Source organism: Juglans regia, chromosome 10 (genome assembly GCF_001411555.2).
Source record: "Juglans regia cultivar Chandler chromosome 10, Walnut 2.0, whole genome shotgun sequence".
NCBI lineage: Eukaryota > Viridiplantae > Streptophyta > Magnoliopsida > Fagales > Juglandaceae > Juglans > Juglans regia.
In genome coordinates, this window is record NC_049910.1 from 4394058 (window position 1) to 4412256 (window position 18199).

At 33.2% G+C, this 18199-nt stretch overlaps 4 protein-coding genes across 6 annotated transcripts; 3 read left to right on the top strand and 1 right to left on the bottom strand.

Annotated features, from left to right (window-relative positions):
• The first annotated feature begins 145 nt into the window (after window positions 1-145).
• On the top strand, window positions 146-2193 carry LOC108981156. The gene is made up of 5 exons (XM_018952241.2): window positions 146-324; window positions 441-493; window positions 646-799; window positions 1235-1302; window positions 1576-2193. The coding sequence occupies exons 1-5, from the start codon at window positions 237-239 to the stop codon at window positions 1924-1926; spliced, it is 714 nt and encodes a 237-aa protein (XP_018807786.1). The 5' UTR covers window positions 146-236; the 3' UTR covers window positions 1927-2193.
• A 759-nt stretch (window positions 2194-2952) lies between these two features.
• LOC108980263 (GDSL esterase/lipase 7-like) lies at window positions 2953-4831 on the bottom strand. The gene is made up of 5 exons (XM_035694761.1): window positions 4588-4831; window positions 4341-4462; window positions 3942-4196; window positions 3300-3555; window positions 2953-3164 (listed from the first exon to the last, which is right to left on the bottom strand). Exons 1-5 carry the CDS (start codon window positions 4829-4831, stop codon window positions 2953-2955), a joined length of 1089 nt encoding a protein of 362 aa, XP_035550654.1.
• A 3620-nt stretch (window positions 4832-8451) lies between these two features.
• LOC108983754 (calcium/calmodulin-regulated receptor-like kinase 2) lies at window positions 8452-13462 on the top strand. Of its 2 annotated transcripts, XM_018955509.2 has the most exons (9): window positions 8473-8767; window positions 8877-8943; window positions 9345-9741; window positions 10407-10560; window positions 11106-11232; window positions 12096-12181; window positions 12274-12345; window positions 12698-12901; window positions 13004-13462. In XM_018955509.2, exons 3-9 carry the CDS (start codon window positions 9410-9412, stop codon window positions 13292-13294), a joined length of 1266 nt encoding a protein of 421 aa, XP_018811054.1. In that variant the 5' UTR covers window positions 8473-8767; window positions 8877-8943; window positions 9345-9409; the 3' UTR covers window positions 13295-13462. The 2 variants fall into 2 exon arrangements, with proteins under 2 accessions (XP_018811053.1, XP_018811054.1); XM_018955508.2 differs by lacking the exon at window positions 8877-8943 and having other exon boundaries at window positions 8452-8767.
• A 1416-nt stretch (window positions 13463-14878) lies between these two features.
• Window positions 14879-17411, top strand: LOC108983751 (U11/U12 small nuclear ribonucleoprotein 25 kDa protein). Of its 2 annotated transcripts, XM_018955506.2 has the most exons (5): window positions 14903-15301; window positions 15411-15516; window positions 15768-15867; window positions 16507-16641; window positions 17041-17411. In XM_018955506.2, exons 1-4 carry the CDS (start codon window positions 15070-15072, stop codon window positions 16600-16602), a joined length of 534 nt encoding a protein of 177 aa, XP_018811051.1. In that variant the 5' UTR covers window positions 14903-15069; the 3' UTR covers window positions 16603-16641; window positions 17041-17411. The 2 variants fall into 2 exon arrangements, with proteins under 2 accessions (XP_018811050.1, XP_018811051.1); XM_018955505.2 differs by lacking the exon at window positions 17041-17411 and having other exon boundaries at window positions 14879-15301; window positions 16507-17006.
• Window positions 17412-18199: the final 788 nt, after the last annotated feature.

The following is an 18199-nucleotide window of genomic DNA, read 5'->3' on the forward strand; positions in this document are numbered from 1 at the left end:
ACACATTAATTATCTAGGTGTGTGCCGATTTATTTATTTGTTAGCTTTGAGATTCCCCAGGTTGTTGCATATACCCAGGAGTTCTATTTTGAGCGACCTTGTGTCGGAACCCTAGTTAGGTTTGACTTGACTTTGAAATCTCTATAAAACCTACACCATCTTCTCCAAGTTTCCTCTCTCTGTGTTGTTGAACAACAAGCTAGCATACCCAATAGAAGGACAGAAATTACTCAAATATGGTTCACTTAAGGTTTACAAGCTTCGTACTCGGGCTTCTCTTTGTTATGCCTGCCCTTAGCGAGTCTTCTGCATATGCTCAACAAGGTAGAGATAGAACATTTCTTCTCCATTAATATTTTTGTTCAAATTTAGCAAAACTACAACAGTTTTGAGATGGGTTGTGTTATGAGTCTTATGACCCGGCCTCCATCTGCGTGTAGGAGAGGATCAAGGCTACTTTGCAGCAAAGGAAAATAATGTTGCGGTTCCAAAGGCAAGGCTTGTTATTTAATTAATTACAAGTTGATCATCTGCTTTTATTTTTTGGATAGATATTAGGTTTCTTATTCCATGAATTTTAATAGCGGAATACATATTATTATCTTTCGTAAAATTTGATTAACTGAGGCATAAAAGTGTGAACAGGGAGTACTTCCTCGTGATGGTGTTAATGCTGCTGATGGTTTGGGGAAAATATGGCATGGAGGAAGGAAATTAATGGCAGTGCAAAAAGTACTGTTGAGTGAAGAGATCGAGAGAGAAGATCATGGACTGAATGGACGGACTTCAGAGATTTCAGGTGCAACCCATTCTGATGGAATACTTGACCTTGAAGTACTGAAGGGGGCCGATTTCAAAGTAAAACGTAAATTGTGGGGTAAAAGTGATATTGCTCCTAAGAAGCACAAAGCATCTGGCTTTGTGGCTTTCACAGCTGATTATCATGGGCCGAAACGCCACCCACCAAAACATAATTGAAAAGCATCAAAACCTTAATTTTAAGCTTCCTTTCTTTGTCTTAAATATTTAGTCCGGTCCTGATGAAAATATATGTATCATGTGGTGTAATACTTGTACGTAATCGAAAAATTATGATGTTTTGTTTTTATGCTTGCAAAGGTCTTTGTTGAGGTCACGAAGCGTACACTACTTTGTTCTTTACAATCTGTTGATGATTGCGGGAGATGAGGAGAAACTTCCTCGTTCGTTATGAATATTTGTTGTCTGAATGCAGGAGAGGACAGTAACGCTTCAGATAGTTCTCGGCCTGGTGGACTTTCACAAGATAAACTGAATGCTCAGGTCTCTTCCTGTCTCTCTCTCTTTCATCACTTATATTCCGTAGAAACATGTATTCTAGCTCATATGAAGAAAATAAAAACTTGTGCACGTACGTTGCAGTCAATGCATTTCTTTTATTAATAAACCTTGGCAAGGTCTTGCAAATTATGAACATGTTATATATATTAATTCGCTAAACAGCATGCAGTTATTATATATATGTTTATAATCCGAGTTTAGTATTTCACTCTCATGGCGTTATTTAATTTATTTCATGCACGTTCACATGACCAGAATAATATGAACATGCCAAGGCCAAAGTCATCGAAGTCTGCTAGCTTGGGAATTCCTAGGAGTACTATCAAGCCAGCCCAATTTCCAAACACGAACCGAGATCAGCAGTACTATCGAGAGTACTCCAAGGCAGTACTGTCAAACAAAGCTGCCAGCTTGGGGAGTTCCTCGAGGTCTTACAAAACAGTCTCTGATCATCAAGAAATATATGATACTTCTCTGCAGATCAGAGATGAAACCCAGAGACTTCTTGAAGCAACCAAAGAGATTGTGAACCTGATGCACAAGGATTATGGGAAAATGGCTCGACGTAAGCCACCCACAAACAATCACGACCCTTGGCGGCATTAAGTAAAATGGAAATTAAACGCTATGCAGATCGATAGGTTTAATTAGGCACACAATTTTGCCCAAGACGTAGTTATATAGGTACTATCTTTTATCTTTATTTTCTTTTTTGTTTTTTGATGGCTCAAAAGGGCTTAAGCTCGCAGTAGTAGTACTGTTTTTTGTTTCTCAGACAAGTCAGAATTAAGTAGGACACGTATAAAGGTGCTGTACGCACGCTCATCAAGTGTGCTGCATATATAAGCCTTTTGGTAGATGATCACTAGCTAGTTTTGTGAAGTGATATATTATATTAATATAATAATGGTATTACTTTAATCATGTTTATTTTTAGTGTAGTAGTTTCATGGTGATCAGCTCTAAAACTATATATATATATATAATTTGGATTCAAAACTAGTAGTTAAATATATATATATATATATATATATATTTAACTACTAGTTTTGAATCCAAATTATATATATGAAATAGAATCACCGTCATTAATTAATCAATTCTGTTCCTAATTAATTAAAGTTCCATTTTTTTCTCTCTCCCATATATGCATCGATCATACACACACGAATCATACTTCTTGAAATACTATTTCAATTATTAAAAGAGGAGTTAAATATTCCTTGCTACCTAGCCAGCTATTCCATTAAAAAAAAAAATGTGATTTCAACGATCGATTTGTAAGTTTCCCGGCATGACATGATGATCATAATTAAGACATTCCCGCCTCGATTTGTAAGTTTTCCTGGCATGACATGATGATCATTATATATAATTAAGATCACATTAATTCCTGCCCATCGGTCAAAGTATCATGTCGTCGGGGGTGGGTCAAGTATAACATGCGCGCAGCAGCTGAAATTACTAGCTAGCTATCACATTCATACATAAAATTCCTTTAATTTTACTACAATTTACATGCTTATAAATCTCTGATCAACTTATCTATAGCTAGCTAGCAACAATATTGCTGTTGTGATATATATATATATATATATCATAAAAATGTGTACATGATATTGATGCAGTACTTTACATTCGCACGAGCTCCTTGATGTTGAATGGGGAGCAAATTGAGTCATTGAAGCATCGTGTTGCTATGAGAGAATACGCGGCTTCTGTAAGATGAAAGGCATCCCAAAAGAAGTTTTTATAGGCATGAAGGCAGGGAGTTATAAATGGAATGCACCCAGAAGTCCCATTTGCCCACGTAGTACAACATGGGGAGTTCGAGTCCTCTAAGCCTGTATATACGTGTTAGTTATTTGAACCAAAATAACTATTAAAAGAAGATCAAGGGAAAGAGAGCGTACGTTACAAAACCTTTATATGTTAATAAGAGATCGATCAGAGAGTGCATGCGAGAGTGTGTGTGTTACCATATTTAGAAGGATTTATGATTGCATCATAGCCAAGAAAATTAGCTTGGGCAAGGATAAAGGTGGAGCCACGGAGAGTGGATGTAAGATTGTTGAGAAACGCTGGGAGTCTCTGATTAAAAAATGACACAATCTGATTTGTTTCTTCCACACATTGCCCGGCGTTGTGCTTCTTTTTCCTTGTAATTGATGGGATGCATCCAATGGGGCCGATTTCAAACATGATTATCTTCCTGCCTCCTAAATTATATAATCTCTGCGCGCGGCCGGGAACATATATATATATATATATATATATGCACGGAAAATAATTAGGTAAAACTGAAACATATTATATATATATAGGACAGAATATATGGCAATTAATTAATTAGTCTGATACTAATATTATAATATTATACTAATATCGGTATTTCATCTCATTTCATCTTAATATTATAATTTTTTTAAATTCTCATATAAAATATAATAAATAATTAAAATTTTAAATTCTAATTCAAAATAATAATAATTTTAAAAATATAATATTTTATTTAAATTTAAATTTTTATCTAAAACAATCTCATCTTCCAAACAGGCATAAGTTATATTTTTGGCATACGGATTTCTTTTTAAAGTCTAGAAAGATAAAAAGATAATTACTTGAAAAACCTTGCTGAGTGTATCGACGAGGAACTGAGCGAAGGGTTGAGGAGGGTAACGTTTGCTTGTATCGTACACGTTAGGTTCAAGGTAGTTATTGAGGTAGTCGTTGCTCCCCACAGAGAATATAAATATGGACTTGGACAAGTAATCTGAGAGCTCATTCGAGCTCATGTTCAAATATTGCCTTTCTAATCCTGACTTGACCGTCCTCTCGAACAGATTTATCTGTTCATTTAAATTCAAGCATTTTCCCTGCAAACAACCATCATCATGGATTAATGATAAAGCTTGCATGAGGGTGATCTTAAAATATGTCGCATCAGCAAGAATAAATCAAACATAAGCTTATAAGAAAGTGACAAGACAACAAATGATCAGTAATAATCTCTTACGTACATATAGGTTTCCAGTTTCAGGAAGAATGCCACAGGACCCAGAAGCATAGTTCAAACCTGTAAGTGGTGTTGATATCCGTATACTCATGAATGGTGGAGAATAAGGTAGCCCTAGAAACTCAGCTAAAAGGCAAGGGAAGATAAAAAAAAAGAGTTTGTCAAATGCTTTGAACAGTGATATTTATAACGAGAACGAACGTTTCATTCTCTCTCTCTCTCTCTAAAGTCACAGAGACGTACTGGAATACCTATAAAATCTGCAATTGTTTTGCCATTGGTGAATCTTCCAGTAACTCCTTTGGCAAAGTTGACACCATAGGGGAGGTAATCTGCCTTGGCAACGGTGGGCAACAAATTGTTATTGCCGCTATCGAACAAGGAATCTCCAAAAACATACAAAGCTGGTGCCAATGGCAGACTCTGGATCATAGCCGCAGGAAGAACATGAAGGAAGAAAATGAAAGACATCGAGATTAGCATAATTGTCGACATTCCTAGTACTGGAAAGAATGTGTGTTGTACGTAAAGTGAAAGATTAATGAAGATCAATATGTTTGGATGAAATAGGCAAATCAGGATCAGTACCTGTATATATATATATATATATATATAGAGAGAGAGAGAGAGAGAGAGAGAGAGAGAGAGAGAGAGACCAATTTTTGTTTAAATTGATGATCCCAGAAAGGAAGGGTGCAGTCACATGAAGATCACCGGGGAGGAAGGTGGTGGAAACAGTCGGTGTAATGAGACATCCACATACACGCAACCGAAATATATGGAGGTTGGTTACCTCTTTTTGACAGAAAAAATGGATAAATTTAAGAAGCGTTATATAATATTACACAAGTAACTTAATTAGTTGATTTTCGGCGTGAAATTTTTTATTTGTTATCGTTCTCCTAACATTTATTGAGGTGATATTAAATAATTAACTCACAAATAAAACATAACATTATTATTGATGACGATGACGATGACTACTCGGCTTTTTTTTAAGGATTTTGTAAGGCTAGTTGTTACATGAAAAGGTCGTCGGAATTTGGATCGATTGATAATGTGGGTGGAGAGAGAGAGAGACTTTACTAGTTTAACCTTTGTCAAGGCCTGAAAATATCATGAAATTGTGTTGCTCTTAAGTCTTAATTATTACAAAGAAAACTGCTATTAGTCTGCATCATTAATATTTATACTATCCTAAAGTACTTGATTAAGGATCAGAATAATTTCTTCTTCTTGAAAAGTGGATTGATTAATTAAATTAAGTTATTGAGTATGTAAGCGTCGTACAATAGTTTTGAAAAATAATATGATTCATTATTAAAAAATTAAAATTTTCTTTTATATAGATATTATATTTTTTTATTTTTTTTAAAAATAATTACATGTGCTTATACACTCTTAAGTGCAAATATCATTTCACTTAATTAATATATTATCCGTGTATAAAGCATGAAAGAGATGTGCAGACAAAAGGATCGAGTTCTAATTATTACTTACCCTGTTTTATTCGTAAAGCTTATGATCAAAAGCCAGATTTAAAAAAAAAAAAAAGAAAAAAAAAAGTATAGAAGCAAGTCAGCTTCTTGTCATTCTTAGAGTAAAGGTTTTGTAAGCTTGTCATGTGATCTTCCATTTCTCGCATTATTTCTTGACAACTAATGAAACACAACTCTTTTTATAATTTTTTTTTAAAAAATAATTATGTGAAATTTAAAATTCAAACAAGTAAGAAAACTTGAGATTAAAAATTTAATATTTTTTATAAAACCACAATATCATATTGATTAGTTGTAAAAGTAAAATAGACGTCGAACCAACAAGGGTAAAATTGCAATGTTTTAAATTCCATTTTAGTAATAATTCTAGTTTAAGTACTACTGAAACAGAATATTTTGGTATTTTGGTATCAGTATATTAATTTCGGTGTATCATTTTAGGATTATTATTATATATATTTATATAAAAACTGATAATTAATAAAATAAATACATGTATATGTAAGTATGCATCATGTATATATGTGTATATATATAGAAGAATTGACGATTTATAAAATAGATATATGTTAAAAAGATTAAAAAGGTAGATATATTAGTGTTAAAAGATAATATTAAAAAATGTCATACTTGAGTTGAGACACAAAAAAAAAAAAGAAGAAGAAGATAAACTATTAAAAATAATGATATTTACACAAATTAATAGATAATTGGGAGACATATTTAAAGTTTTAAAAAATTAAAAGTTCTATAAATACCATTTAGATTTTAGAATTAATTAAATACTATCTAGATATAAAATTTATAAATATGTCATTAAAACAATTCAGATTAACAGAATAAGATCCAAAATGCCAAATTCCAGCCAAAATGATTTCTGACCAGAATTCAATCGGAGCAGGCCGAAATTTGAAACGAAATAAAACGAAAAGGTATAATAATATATGTATTAGATATTACACTAGAAATGATCATCAGAACAAAACGAAATTAAAAACTATGCGTAGAAGTGATAAATTTATCTCCTAGCAACCAAAAAACTTGTGGAGAAAGCGATCAGCACCCGTACGCATAAAAAGAAAGAAAGAAGCACAAACCGATCGAATTGGATCGGTTAGATCAATTTGAAGGGGGCATTAATTTTCATTGATGTTCCTCCGTATAACCAATCCTCCTTATATATAATTTCAACCTTTCCTCGATGATCTGGCTCTATTATTAATGGGCAGTTTTGGGTTGTGACATGCAATTCAGAATTTGGGACCCATATAATATTAAGAGTAATGTTAGGTACAATCCTTATTTAAAGACTGCAATATAAGTTTAAACTATTTTAACTTTAAAATTTTTTAATATTACAAAATTATTCCTCCTAAAATGATATTTTCTCTCATTTAATAATGTGCCTGCACATGCAATTCCCACTTGAAGACTGTAAATAAAATTTCTCTTATATTAATTAACTTCCGGCCAATATTGTATCCATTGCATAGAAATCCCACCAAAACCATAAAATAAAATAGTTCACATCCATTTTAGAGAAGACCCAATTTCTTTAATTAATCCTCAAGTAGCATTTAGATATAAACGAGATGTTTGGTCATATATGTCTCCCTAATGCTAATAATTAAATCCTAACTCTAGATCTCATTTAAATCTTAATTATACCAAATAAAGCTAGGTGATCATATTATATTAATACATAATTCACTTGGGCAATCAATATAAACCACAACAAATAAAAAAGAATATAAAAAAAAGGGCACAGGTCATGCATTTTGCATAGCTAAAAAATCAGGCTCTTAATTTAGGTTTAATTACCAATCAACAAATGTCAACCTTTAAGAGAGTGGGTAGGACTTTTATTTTGGGTGGCTCTACATGAGTCGTTGGGAACTCCCGCTAATGTATTTTATGTGTTTTATTTTTGTTTTTTTTATATATATATTTTTAATACTTTTAAATATTTTTAAAAAATAAAAAAATTAATAATATTATTAAAAAATACTTTCAAATAAAATAAAATAAAAATCCAGTAGAGCCCCCAGCAAAAAGATTAGTATTTTCCTTTTATTTTTGTTGTGAGGTATGGTCGTCGCAGTTTGTTTTCCATCTCTCCTTATTCTTCGTTTGGTCAAATGATAAAAATTGAACATAGATTTATTGTTACAAAAGGATTTAATTGTCAACCAAACTCGGGACATTTCCCTAACCGGCGGCTATAGTCTTATCTAGAGAATTGTTACGGTGACACTTTTTTTTAATAAAAATTAACCTACAAATTAATATTATACGTTATATTCATTTTATATTAAAAATAATTTTAAATTTATTTTTATAAAATATTTTTATGACTAAAATATTTATAATTTTTTTTTTTTCAATTTCAAGGCTGTTCCCATAAAAAGTGGTAGACTATAGAACAGTACACCAAACCAAAAGCATTGATAGATCAACCAAAAAGAAAAAAGAAAAAAAGAAAAGAAAAAAAGTAAAGGAATCGTAAAAGGTTTATAAAGAGGCGGATAGGCCTAAGTTGAGCGACCCGAGTACGGCCGAAATGAACAAAGATTAACCGGCTATTTAAACTTTATTTATTGGTTACCCTTATAGGCCTACGCGACTACGTCCCTGTTATTCCTTGTTTTGTTTTGTTGGTGCCTTCTTTTTTGGTGGGCACCTCTGTTTTTCCTGTTAACTTCTCTTCCCAATCCTACCAATTACGTTTCTTTATTCCATTCCACCTCCAATAAGGCCAAAGCCCTCCAACGCAGACTTCTCTCTCTTTCTTTCTCTCAACAGTTTCTATCTTCAACTTGGTCACAACTTGAGACTTCACTCTTGACCCAGCAAATATCTGAAGGCGAAAGAAGCTTCAGTAGTTTAGGCTTAGATTCCGATGATCAAATTGTGGGGGTTATCAGTTCATAAGGTACGTGGGTCTTCTTCAAGGTTTCATGGGTTGTGGGGAACTTTTGGAAACTATTTGTTTGTTTTGGTTGAGAGGGTTATTGGGTTTATAATGCTTTGTTGTTCTCTAGGAGGGACTGGCTTTTTTGGCTTTATGGGAGACAGCGTTTCAAGGAATTATGCTTGATTGTGTTGTTGGTTTGTTTCTGTTTCTTGGGTTTATATTGTTTTGTTGTTCTTTTGATGGGTTTGACGTTATGAGTTTGTGTAGGAGTTTAAGGGAAGATTATTTGATCCTTCTGATTTTAGCTGTAGTTGTCTTAATGGGAGTTTTTAGTATTGAAAATATGGGTAATTTTTTGATACATGGGGGAGGGGGATTCGATCCTTGGTTCTTTAGTGAGAAACCAAGGTGTTGCCAATTGGTCCAAAGGACCTCGGCAATTTCCATTTTTAGTTAGATGCTCATATTTCCGCAAAGATATAAAAAAATCATTACAATAAGTAGATGATATTTCCTAATTGGGTAGTCATTGTGTACAGATCTTGTTTACAATATCCTTTAAGTTTGCATAATATCTGTCTTCATCTTATGACAGTGAACCTGCACTACTTGTTCCCCTGAAGATGTTTTCAAAGTTGGAATTCCAAAAGAGACCAAAGAATGGATAATAAGGCTGCTGATTTGGTAATCATTGGTGTCTCAGTTGGTCTAGCCCTTGGAATTGTGATAGCTTCACTCATATTTTTTGGCACAAGGTGGTACAAAAAGCGAGCTCATCTTCGACGATGTGCAAATGAGCGTAGTATACCAAGTGCGACCCTTCCTATACGCACAAATGGGACAGGTACAAGCACTGACTTTAGTGCGTCTCTGACAAATTCGATAGCCATACAGGGATCTAACAAACTTCCGAAAGGTTATTGGCCTTGGTGGAAACATCAGAATAAAGGTGGCTTTGTTTCTGCATCAGGCATTCTTAGATACCCGTACAAGTATGTAGATTTTGAGCTTTGCTCGAACTTGAATTTTATTATGGGGTATATGGACAATAGTTGATGTTGTATGCTTCCAAAGTCTTCCTTTTTGGATGCTGCTTACTAGTAGAATTTATTGTATAACAACCGTGAATTAAATGAAATCCACATATTTGCTTTTTGGCTTTTGGTTATGTTGGATGTGGAGAGGTTTTTGGGGTTTTTCTCGAGGGGGGGGAAGGGGGTGGCTCTCATGAGCAAATAAACCTGATTAGAGATTTGTCAAAGATAGAGAGAGGCAGTACTAGAAGGCAAACCAAGCTATATAAAGTCTCTTGGTAGATTAGATTTGACTATCATAAGCAGTTAAGTAGTTTTTAAAAGCCTAGGTGCCTGTGAATTTAGCTACCGGTTGTCAGCATTAAACTCTAGTATCATCTGCTGTACATTGTCTGCTGTGACAGTTTCTGCTGATGATCAGCTGCCTATTTATTATTTTATTCGATGACCAAAGAGGTGAAGTTGAAAGGTTATTGGTTCTTATATTTAGATCTTCTGAAGTTTATAACTATATATCAAATTTTGAAAGCATTTAGATTGATAATGTCGTGTTACTTGTAAAAAAGAAGAAGATTGATATGTTGTGCCAAATGTATGATTTTTTAACCCATCATGCCTTCCAGGGATATTCAGAAAGCCACACAGAATTTTACAACCATTTTGGGACAAGGGTCATTTGGTCCAGTCTATAAAGCAACAATGCCTACTGGAGAAGTAGTAGCTGTGAAGGTGCTGGCTTCTGATTCCAAACAGGGAGAGAGAGAATTTCAAACAGAGGTAAGGGCTTGCTTGGTCTAGGAAGGATGAAGTTCTTTGATCTCTTAAGATGTATGTTCTGAACAAAATTAAAAAGAGAAAAAATATTTTTCCTAATATATTTCATAGATATTTTTAAATCTTTTCCCTTTTCTCTAATCCACATGAACGCATGAAACTTGAAAGAGAACCAAACTATTTCAAAAGTTCTGCTAGTGGCATCAAGTTTAGTTGGAGACTGCATATCTGGACCTTCCTAATGGCTTTCCTAAAAATTCACAATGGCATTCTACGGGGATGATGGTATTCATTAAGTTTAGTTAGAGACTGCATGTCTGGAGACTTTTTTTTTCCGAGTGCATTAATTTTTTGTTTGTTACTAGAGAGATCATGACAGTGTTATTAGATTTTTCTGTAAGTACTAGCACTATTATGATTTACTAGTTTGCCGTTGTATGCCTTTTTTCTCTCATGAGGGCTATCATGATTTATAAATGGCTGTGTATATTGCAATTTTGATCATCCATAAAGCATGTTCAGTTTATCAAATTAGCTGGTTGATACAGGTTTCTGTGCTTGGAAGACTTCATCACAGGAATCTTGTGAATTTGGTAGGATATTGTGTTGACAAAGGACATCACATGTTAATTTATGAGTTCATGAGCAATGGGAGTTTGGCAAACCTTCTATATGGTAAGCTCAGAACCCTGTTTAATATCCATCTCAAGATTTACTTATAAAAAAAAAAATATATATCCATCTCAAGATTTGTTATTTTTGTGGTGTTTGTCTGCTGGAAGACATGTACCCTACATGGGAAGAGGGTAGAGGTGTTTGTCTGCAGTATGAAATAGAGCTTTTCGTAGTAGCGCTTTTAAGCTTTTCATAGTTGCGCTTTTAATTGGTAAATTTATAAAAAGTGCTTTAAGCACCTAAAAAAAGCTGAAAATCCTTTTTTTTTTTTTAAAAAAAATCAAATTTGTTTGGTAAACATGCACCTAAAGTGTTTTTAAATTTAGTTACGGTGATTTTTTAAAAATATAGCATTATCCGCAAGAGCGTTTCAACAAAAGCTTCAATTTGATTTTTTTAAAAAAAGTGGATTTTCAGCTTTTTTAAGGTGCTTAAAGCACTTTTTATAAATGAGCAGTGCTACTCTGCCACCTGAGTAGCACCGCTCAGTGTTACCGATAGTTGCTTTTGTAACTTTTTTTTTTTTTCATTTTTCTATTCATATTTTTTTAATGTATTTAAATATTTTAAAAAATAAAAAAAATACATCAATACACTTAAAATCACATCCTTCATCATTAAGGAAAAAAAAATTCACTAAGTAGTCAAATAGAGCGGTAACTTTGGGGCGGCATAGTAGTTTTTTTCTTTATAAATTTACCAAACATACTATTTTTTTCTTTAAAAGAGCTTTTAGGCTGTTAAAAGCACTTTTTAAAATTCCAAACTTAAATCCAAACAGGCCCCAGAACTTCCCCCTGTTCTCGCTGGAATGGGTTTTCGGTTGTTCTTACTAAGAATCATTCTGATGTGCATTTTCCTAGGTCAAGAAGATCAGATTTTGAGTTGGAATGAAAGGCTTCAAATTGCTCTTGATATTTCACATGGGATTGAGTACCTTCATGAAGGGGTAAGTTGAATATTACGTTCTCTTTTTTATTATTATTTTTCTTATCCAAGTGAATTTTTTTATTGTCCATTCATATGAAAATTCTTGAACAGGCAGTCCCACCTGTAATCCATCGTGATTTGAAGTCTGCTAATATATTGTTAGACAGCTCAATGAGAGCCAAGGTAAGCTAGCATGCAAACACGTTCTATTAAATCCATTTGTATCTGAGATTCATTACTGTACTACCGAGATCAGATTTTATAATTCTTAGTTTTATCAAGAACACCCCCCCTCGCCCCTCCCCAGCTCGGTTTGCTCAAGGTGCCAATTTTAAGAGCGTAAAACTGCTAATGCATATGCATAGGGAAACACGAAATAGAAAAACAGTAATAAAGAGAGAAGCAATGCACCACCTTTGTGGTCCTGAGACTGGCATACATATATATATATATATATATATATATATGCATGGTAGCATTATGTTTGTTACCATGACTTTTCAGTATCCTTTCTGTGGTTACCTTCAATTTGTAGGTTGCTGATTTTGGGTTGTCAAGGGAAGAGGTTTTTGATGGCCGGAACTCGGGCTTGAAAGGCACGTATGGATACATAGATCCAGTGTACATGTCAACAAACAAGTTCACAATGAAGAGTGATATCTACAGTTTTGGTATTATCATCTTTGAACTCATCACGGCCATCCACCCTCAACAAAACTTGATGGAATATATAAATCTTGTGAGTTATTAGCCCTTTGGAGTGCTACTTATATCTAATGATCTGCATTTGCAAACTTTCTAGCCTATAAACCTTTATTCATTTCAATATTTTGTTTTTAAGGCCAACATGAGTCCAACTGGTGTCGATGAAATACTCGATAAAGAACTTGTTGGAGAATGCAGCCTTGAGGAAGTGAGGGGCCTCGCCGGTATTGCTCATAAATGTCTGCACAATCTACCAAGAAAGCGACCTGCAATAGGAGAAGTTTCCCAGACTATTTTGAAGATACAACAGAGGCGCCTTGCTAAAGTAGATACCATGTCTTTCGCGAGCAGAGATTTTTCACGAGCCACGAGCCGAATAGAGGATCAACAGCTGGAGTTAAGTAAGATGACTAGCTTGAAGGAGTGAGAGTAACGACTGCGAAATTCATCTTCTTCTTTTCTTTTTCTTTTTCTTTTTTTTTCCCTTGCATATGTATCTCCTTTCCCCTCTGGTGTTTCTTGAGTAATGCCAACTGACACGCCAAACGCAGATGCAGCAAATGATTAGTTAAAAGAGTATTCCATCCTCAATGCAACTTTTTCGAACTTTTAAATAAAATATAAAAAAACTATTATTTTTTCAAAATCTCTAAATAAAAATAATATTCAAATAATTTTATAATAATTTTTATTTTTATTTTCTAAAATTTAACAAAATATCTTAACTCAAATTATTTTATTATTATTTATAAAATTATGAGATATTCTAAAAATGCATTCACCACAAATCTTCAAGTCAATATGTTTTTTGCTTCGCCACTAACTACCAAAAATGCATTCCGCTTTAAAATGTATAGTAATACTAGGTACAAATTTTAAATAAATAAATTTTATACAAGTCAGTTGTAAAAAAATAATCTTACTAATAAAAAATAGTTCTTTTAAGTGGGGTGTATTTTTTTACAAGGGTTTATATGTGATTTGTTTAGGATTTGTACAAATCATTTCTTTAAAATGTATAGCATTACTTATCATCGTGGTTTTGTTTTTTATATTATCATTCTCATGCCATTTCATAATGTGGTGTTTAATTTATAACATTTTATTTAGAGAAATATTTTAACCACAAATGGATTAATATAAAAGTAAATTTATAAAATGACGTGATTTGATATGGTATGTCAAATTATAAAATTATTTTTATAATAAAATAGTTTTAATAGAGAGTACTGCTATTAGACTATCTGAAACTTACCGCTCTGATAGATCTCTTGACGTCCCATGTGGTTTATTAAAGAAAAATATTCAAAATAAATGTCGTTCGAAAGTATAAAAAAATGAGGATTGAAACTCTAGGTTCCATGTCAATAGAGTTATCTGAGCAATAAATTTCAAATTGCTGAGTATCATTATTTTCTAACCAATTGCACAAAATTATGCTAGTTTGTGAATATTTTTTCCACTCCATAACACTTCTAAACAAAACATTTTGAAAAATTATAACACACATTACTTTTCACAATGTTTTACATAATTATATTTTAAAAAGAAAGTGTATTTTTTAAAAATAATTTATAAAAATAATATTATTTTATAAAAATATATTCATTTTAAAATATATATTGCAAAATATATTTTAAAATATCATTTTATTCAAACATTTTATGTCTCAAAGAGCATTGGTAATGGTTTAGCCATTGCAAGTCTAAAATTTGACTAAGATTTTGGCTAAAACCAAAATCATTGGAGAGGTTAATCCACATTAGACTATCCATCTAAAAATTAAAATAATAATATAATATTAGATATTTTAATAATATTTTTTTATATATATTTTATAAATACACTATTGAGAATATATTTAGAATAAAATATTATTTTAAAAATAAATAGTAGCCGATTAAATATAAAGAAAATGATAAATTTACTGCAACTAAAAAATGGAATCTTGAAATTTTGATTATTCCAAATGAAGATCACTTTTAAAATACTTGAGCCACAATTTAGCGACATTGGCATTTAAGTTACGCCAATGCCAGTGCTAATATAGCGAGGCGTCCACACTGCGTGGCAACGCGGGCGACCGGGCATGTGGTCAGATCTGGTTCGGTTTAAGATTCGTTGCGTTTTGTGTGGAAACCTGGATTACGGTTCAACCTTGGGGGCCTTGGTTAGATTCAATACGCTTCTCGAAGAAAGACGATGGAAAGTAGCACGAAGAAGAGGGAAGAAAACACTAGAGATTACGAGTACGACAGAGACTTCAAGGTCAAGAAGGCAAGGTTAAACTCGACTCTCGCCGCTCTTCTTGACGATCCCGTACTTGCCGATGTCCCCAAGGATCCGACCCTGTCGGACGTGGACACCCTCATCAGCCTCGAGTTGGGCAGCGCCATGCGCGTCTCCGTCCTTAAGTTGGACGGAAATTCCTTCGGTACCCACTCGCCCCTCTCTACCTCTCCCAGCTTGGCATTTCGACAAGCACGTTCAAGGTTGGTAGTATATAATAAATTAGTTGTTGTTGTTTTCTGTTGGTGGTAAAGATGTAGCATTGGTGAATTCGGCGACGGTGAAGGATTTGAAGCTTGCAATAGAGAAGAAAGTGAATGACATGGAGCAATCTCACATGGGTCATCGTCACATTTCATGGTAGCTTAATCATTTCCTCGATTATTGTTTGTTAGAAATCTATGAAGTTCTCCGAGTTACTAGTATAGTCTTTGTAGTTTGTGATTAGCTCTATCCTTTACGTTAAGATAAGCCTTCATGGGAAGCATCTTTCTTTGATTTTTTCCATCTGTATCAAAACCCTGAACAGGTGCTTCATATATTTCCCCCTTGCTAAGCAAAACGGTGAATGTTGTAACGATGTACTAGGCTTCTCTGTCATGTATTTGCAGGAAGCATGTGTGGGCGAATTATTGTCTTTCGTACAATAAGGAGAAGCTACTAGATGATCACTCTGTGCTTCAGGATTTTGGCATACGTAATAATTCTCAGGTTTAGTTCTATGCTTTTGAGTTTTCAACAAAATTTTGCAGAGTACCATGTCTTCAATTTATCTGCAGATGACGTTTTCTTGCAAGTTTTCGTATTTCTTGTTAAGGCTTAATTTGCATGGATTTTTGTGCTCCATTTTTATGATCTCATCTACTACCGGGGCATGGATCATCTCTTCAGAGTCTTATATTTCAATTTTGTGTTATATATCCATAATGATTCCATATGAATCTACATTCCTACTGGGATTTTTAGAAAGTGACAGCCCTCTTAGAAGTGGTGGTAATGTCGAAGCTGTATTGCTCCAATGAAAGCATATAATTTTACCAGGCAATCAGCAGCTATGATAGCTCTCACTTTGATCAATGACTCACGTAGTCTCTACCTTCAAATGTCATGTATAAAGCAATGTAGATCAATTTTGTGAAACATCCAAATCCCCTTTTCTGTATATTATCATCAGATGAAATAAGTACCATATAGCTGAGGAAAAGAAATAAGGACCTCATAGTTGACACTTCTCATTGTCTTGTAAATTTTGAATCTTTATGTTTATGCTAGTACTATATGATATTCTTGCATGAAGTATGAGGCTCTATTATCTGTGTAAGTTAACGGTGATATGTTGTGCCTATCTAGGTACATTTTATCCCCTATGTGATGTCAAAGGGTTTTCAACGGCATTCAAAGAGGAGAAAGCATCGTTTCTTTCATGGTCTGAACAAGCGTGGGTGAATAATCAATCATGTTGCATGCTCGCCCAGTGCTGCACAGGTTCTGGCTCTTTGTTGTTGATAGTTTTCTACGAATGTAGCCAAGAATGGCACAAGTCCCTGTTACGATGAATTTATACCACATTATATATAAATTCATATAATATGATATAAATTTATACCGCGTTACTTATAAAAAAATGATGAATTTATACCACATTGTTTTTGGCAATTGTCTCTTTGTTTTTGGGGTGCCTAAAGTTCTACTTCATTTAATTTTCTTTCAAGAATATTACATATGTTTGTATATCAACTCTGGATGTCCCGGTGCTTGGTAAACCTAAATACTTGGAAGACCAAGAATGTACTAAGACTAGGGCCATGGAAGCGGTTCGGGTTTATGGCCATTGAGTACTGCTTTATTCTGTAATGCTGATGCTGAAATTCTTTAAAATTTCAGGACAGGTCCTTTATGTTTTGAAGCAGTGTTGAGGAGAATTAATTTTGGGTAAATTTGAAGTTGGGATGGGGAGGTTGAAGGGGCTGTTGAGTTTTGGCTAGCATTTTTTGTTGCAGGGTGGGCATTCATCCTATGAACTATTTTGGTATGCCATTGGGTTCATCTTACAGGGTGATTTCATTGTGAAATAAAGTTGCGCAGAGGATGGAGAACGCTTGGCGGTGTGGAAGAAATTCTCTGTTTTTGGTGCATGATCATTGATTATGCCAGAAGATTTTGGGGCATGGGGCGGCCCAATTTAAATTGAGGCCTAAGGCTAAGACTCTAGAAGGCCTATTTAATTTTGATACAGTAATATATTAAATTATCACGTTGAATACAGATACTATAAATTTTTATAGTAAATGCTTCCGTTTGTCTCCATTTAGTTTTTTTCTTAATTACACTAACAATTGTCTCTCTTATATAAACTAATAAGGTTAATAACTATTTATAGTTTATACTCATGAATCAGAAATAATTTTCCTAGAAGTTTTTATTTCTTAATAGTTTTTCTAATTTCTTATTTAGATAATTTCTTTCTTGGGGGCCTTCTAATATTGTTTCCTAAATAATTTTAATGTCAGTATAATTTATTGGAGAATTTAAGGATTTTTTAATTCTTAATAGAGGATATTAATATATTAATATTTTTTAAGAGTCCTTAAATATTGGAAGGGATAAATGATATTTGCAGTTATAGAGTGTTCAAGTGTCGCGCATTTATTTTGAAAAAAATGATTAAATATGAATTTAAATGAGAAAATTAATTTTTTATAGTAGACCCTATTTTTTTTCAAAAAGAGGGTGCGGTGTTTATACAACTTATGATTGTATCTAATATTATTCTTACAAGTCACCAACAACAGCTAGAACATGTTTTCTAGCTAGTTTTGTTGTATTTGTGCAAAATTTGATGGCGGCAAATAGTTCAAAATATTAGCTTATTACTCTGTCAAATCAGCATCTCATCATTTGGTTAAAAGATGAGATGAAAATTAAAAGTTTAATAAAATATTATTAGAATAAAATATTTAATATTATTTTTGTTTTAAGATTTAAAAAAGTTAAATTATTTATTATATTTTGTATAAGAGTTTGAGAAAATCATAATAATTAA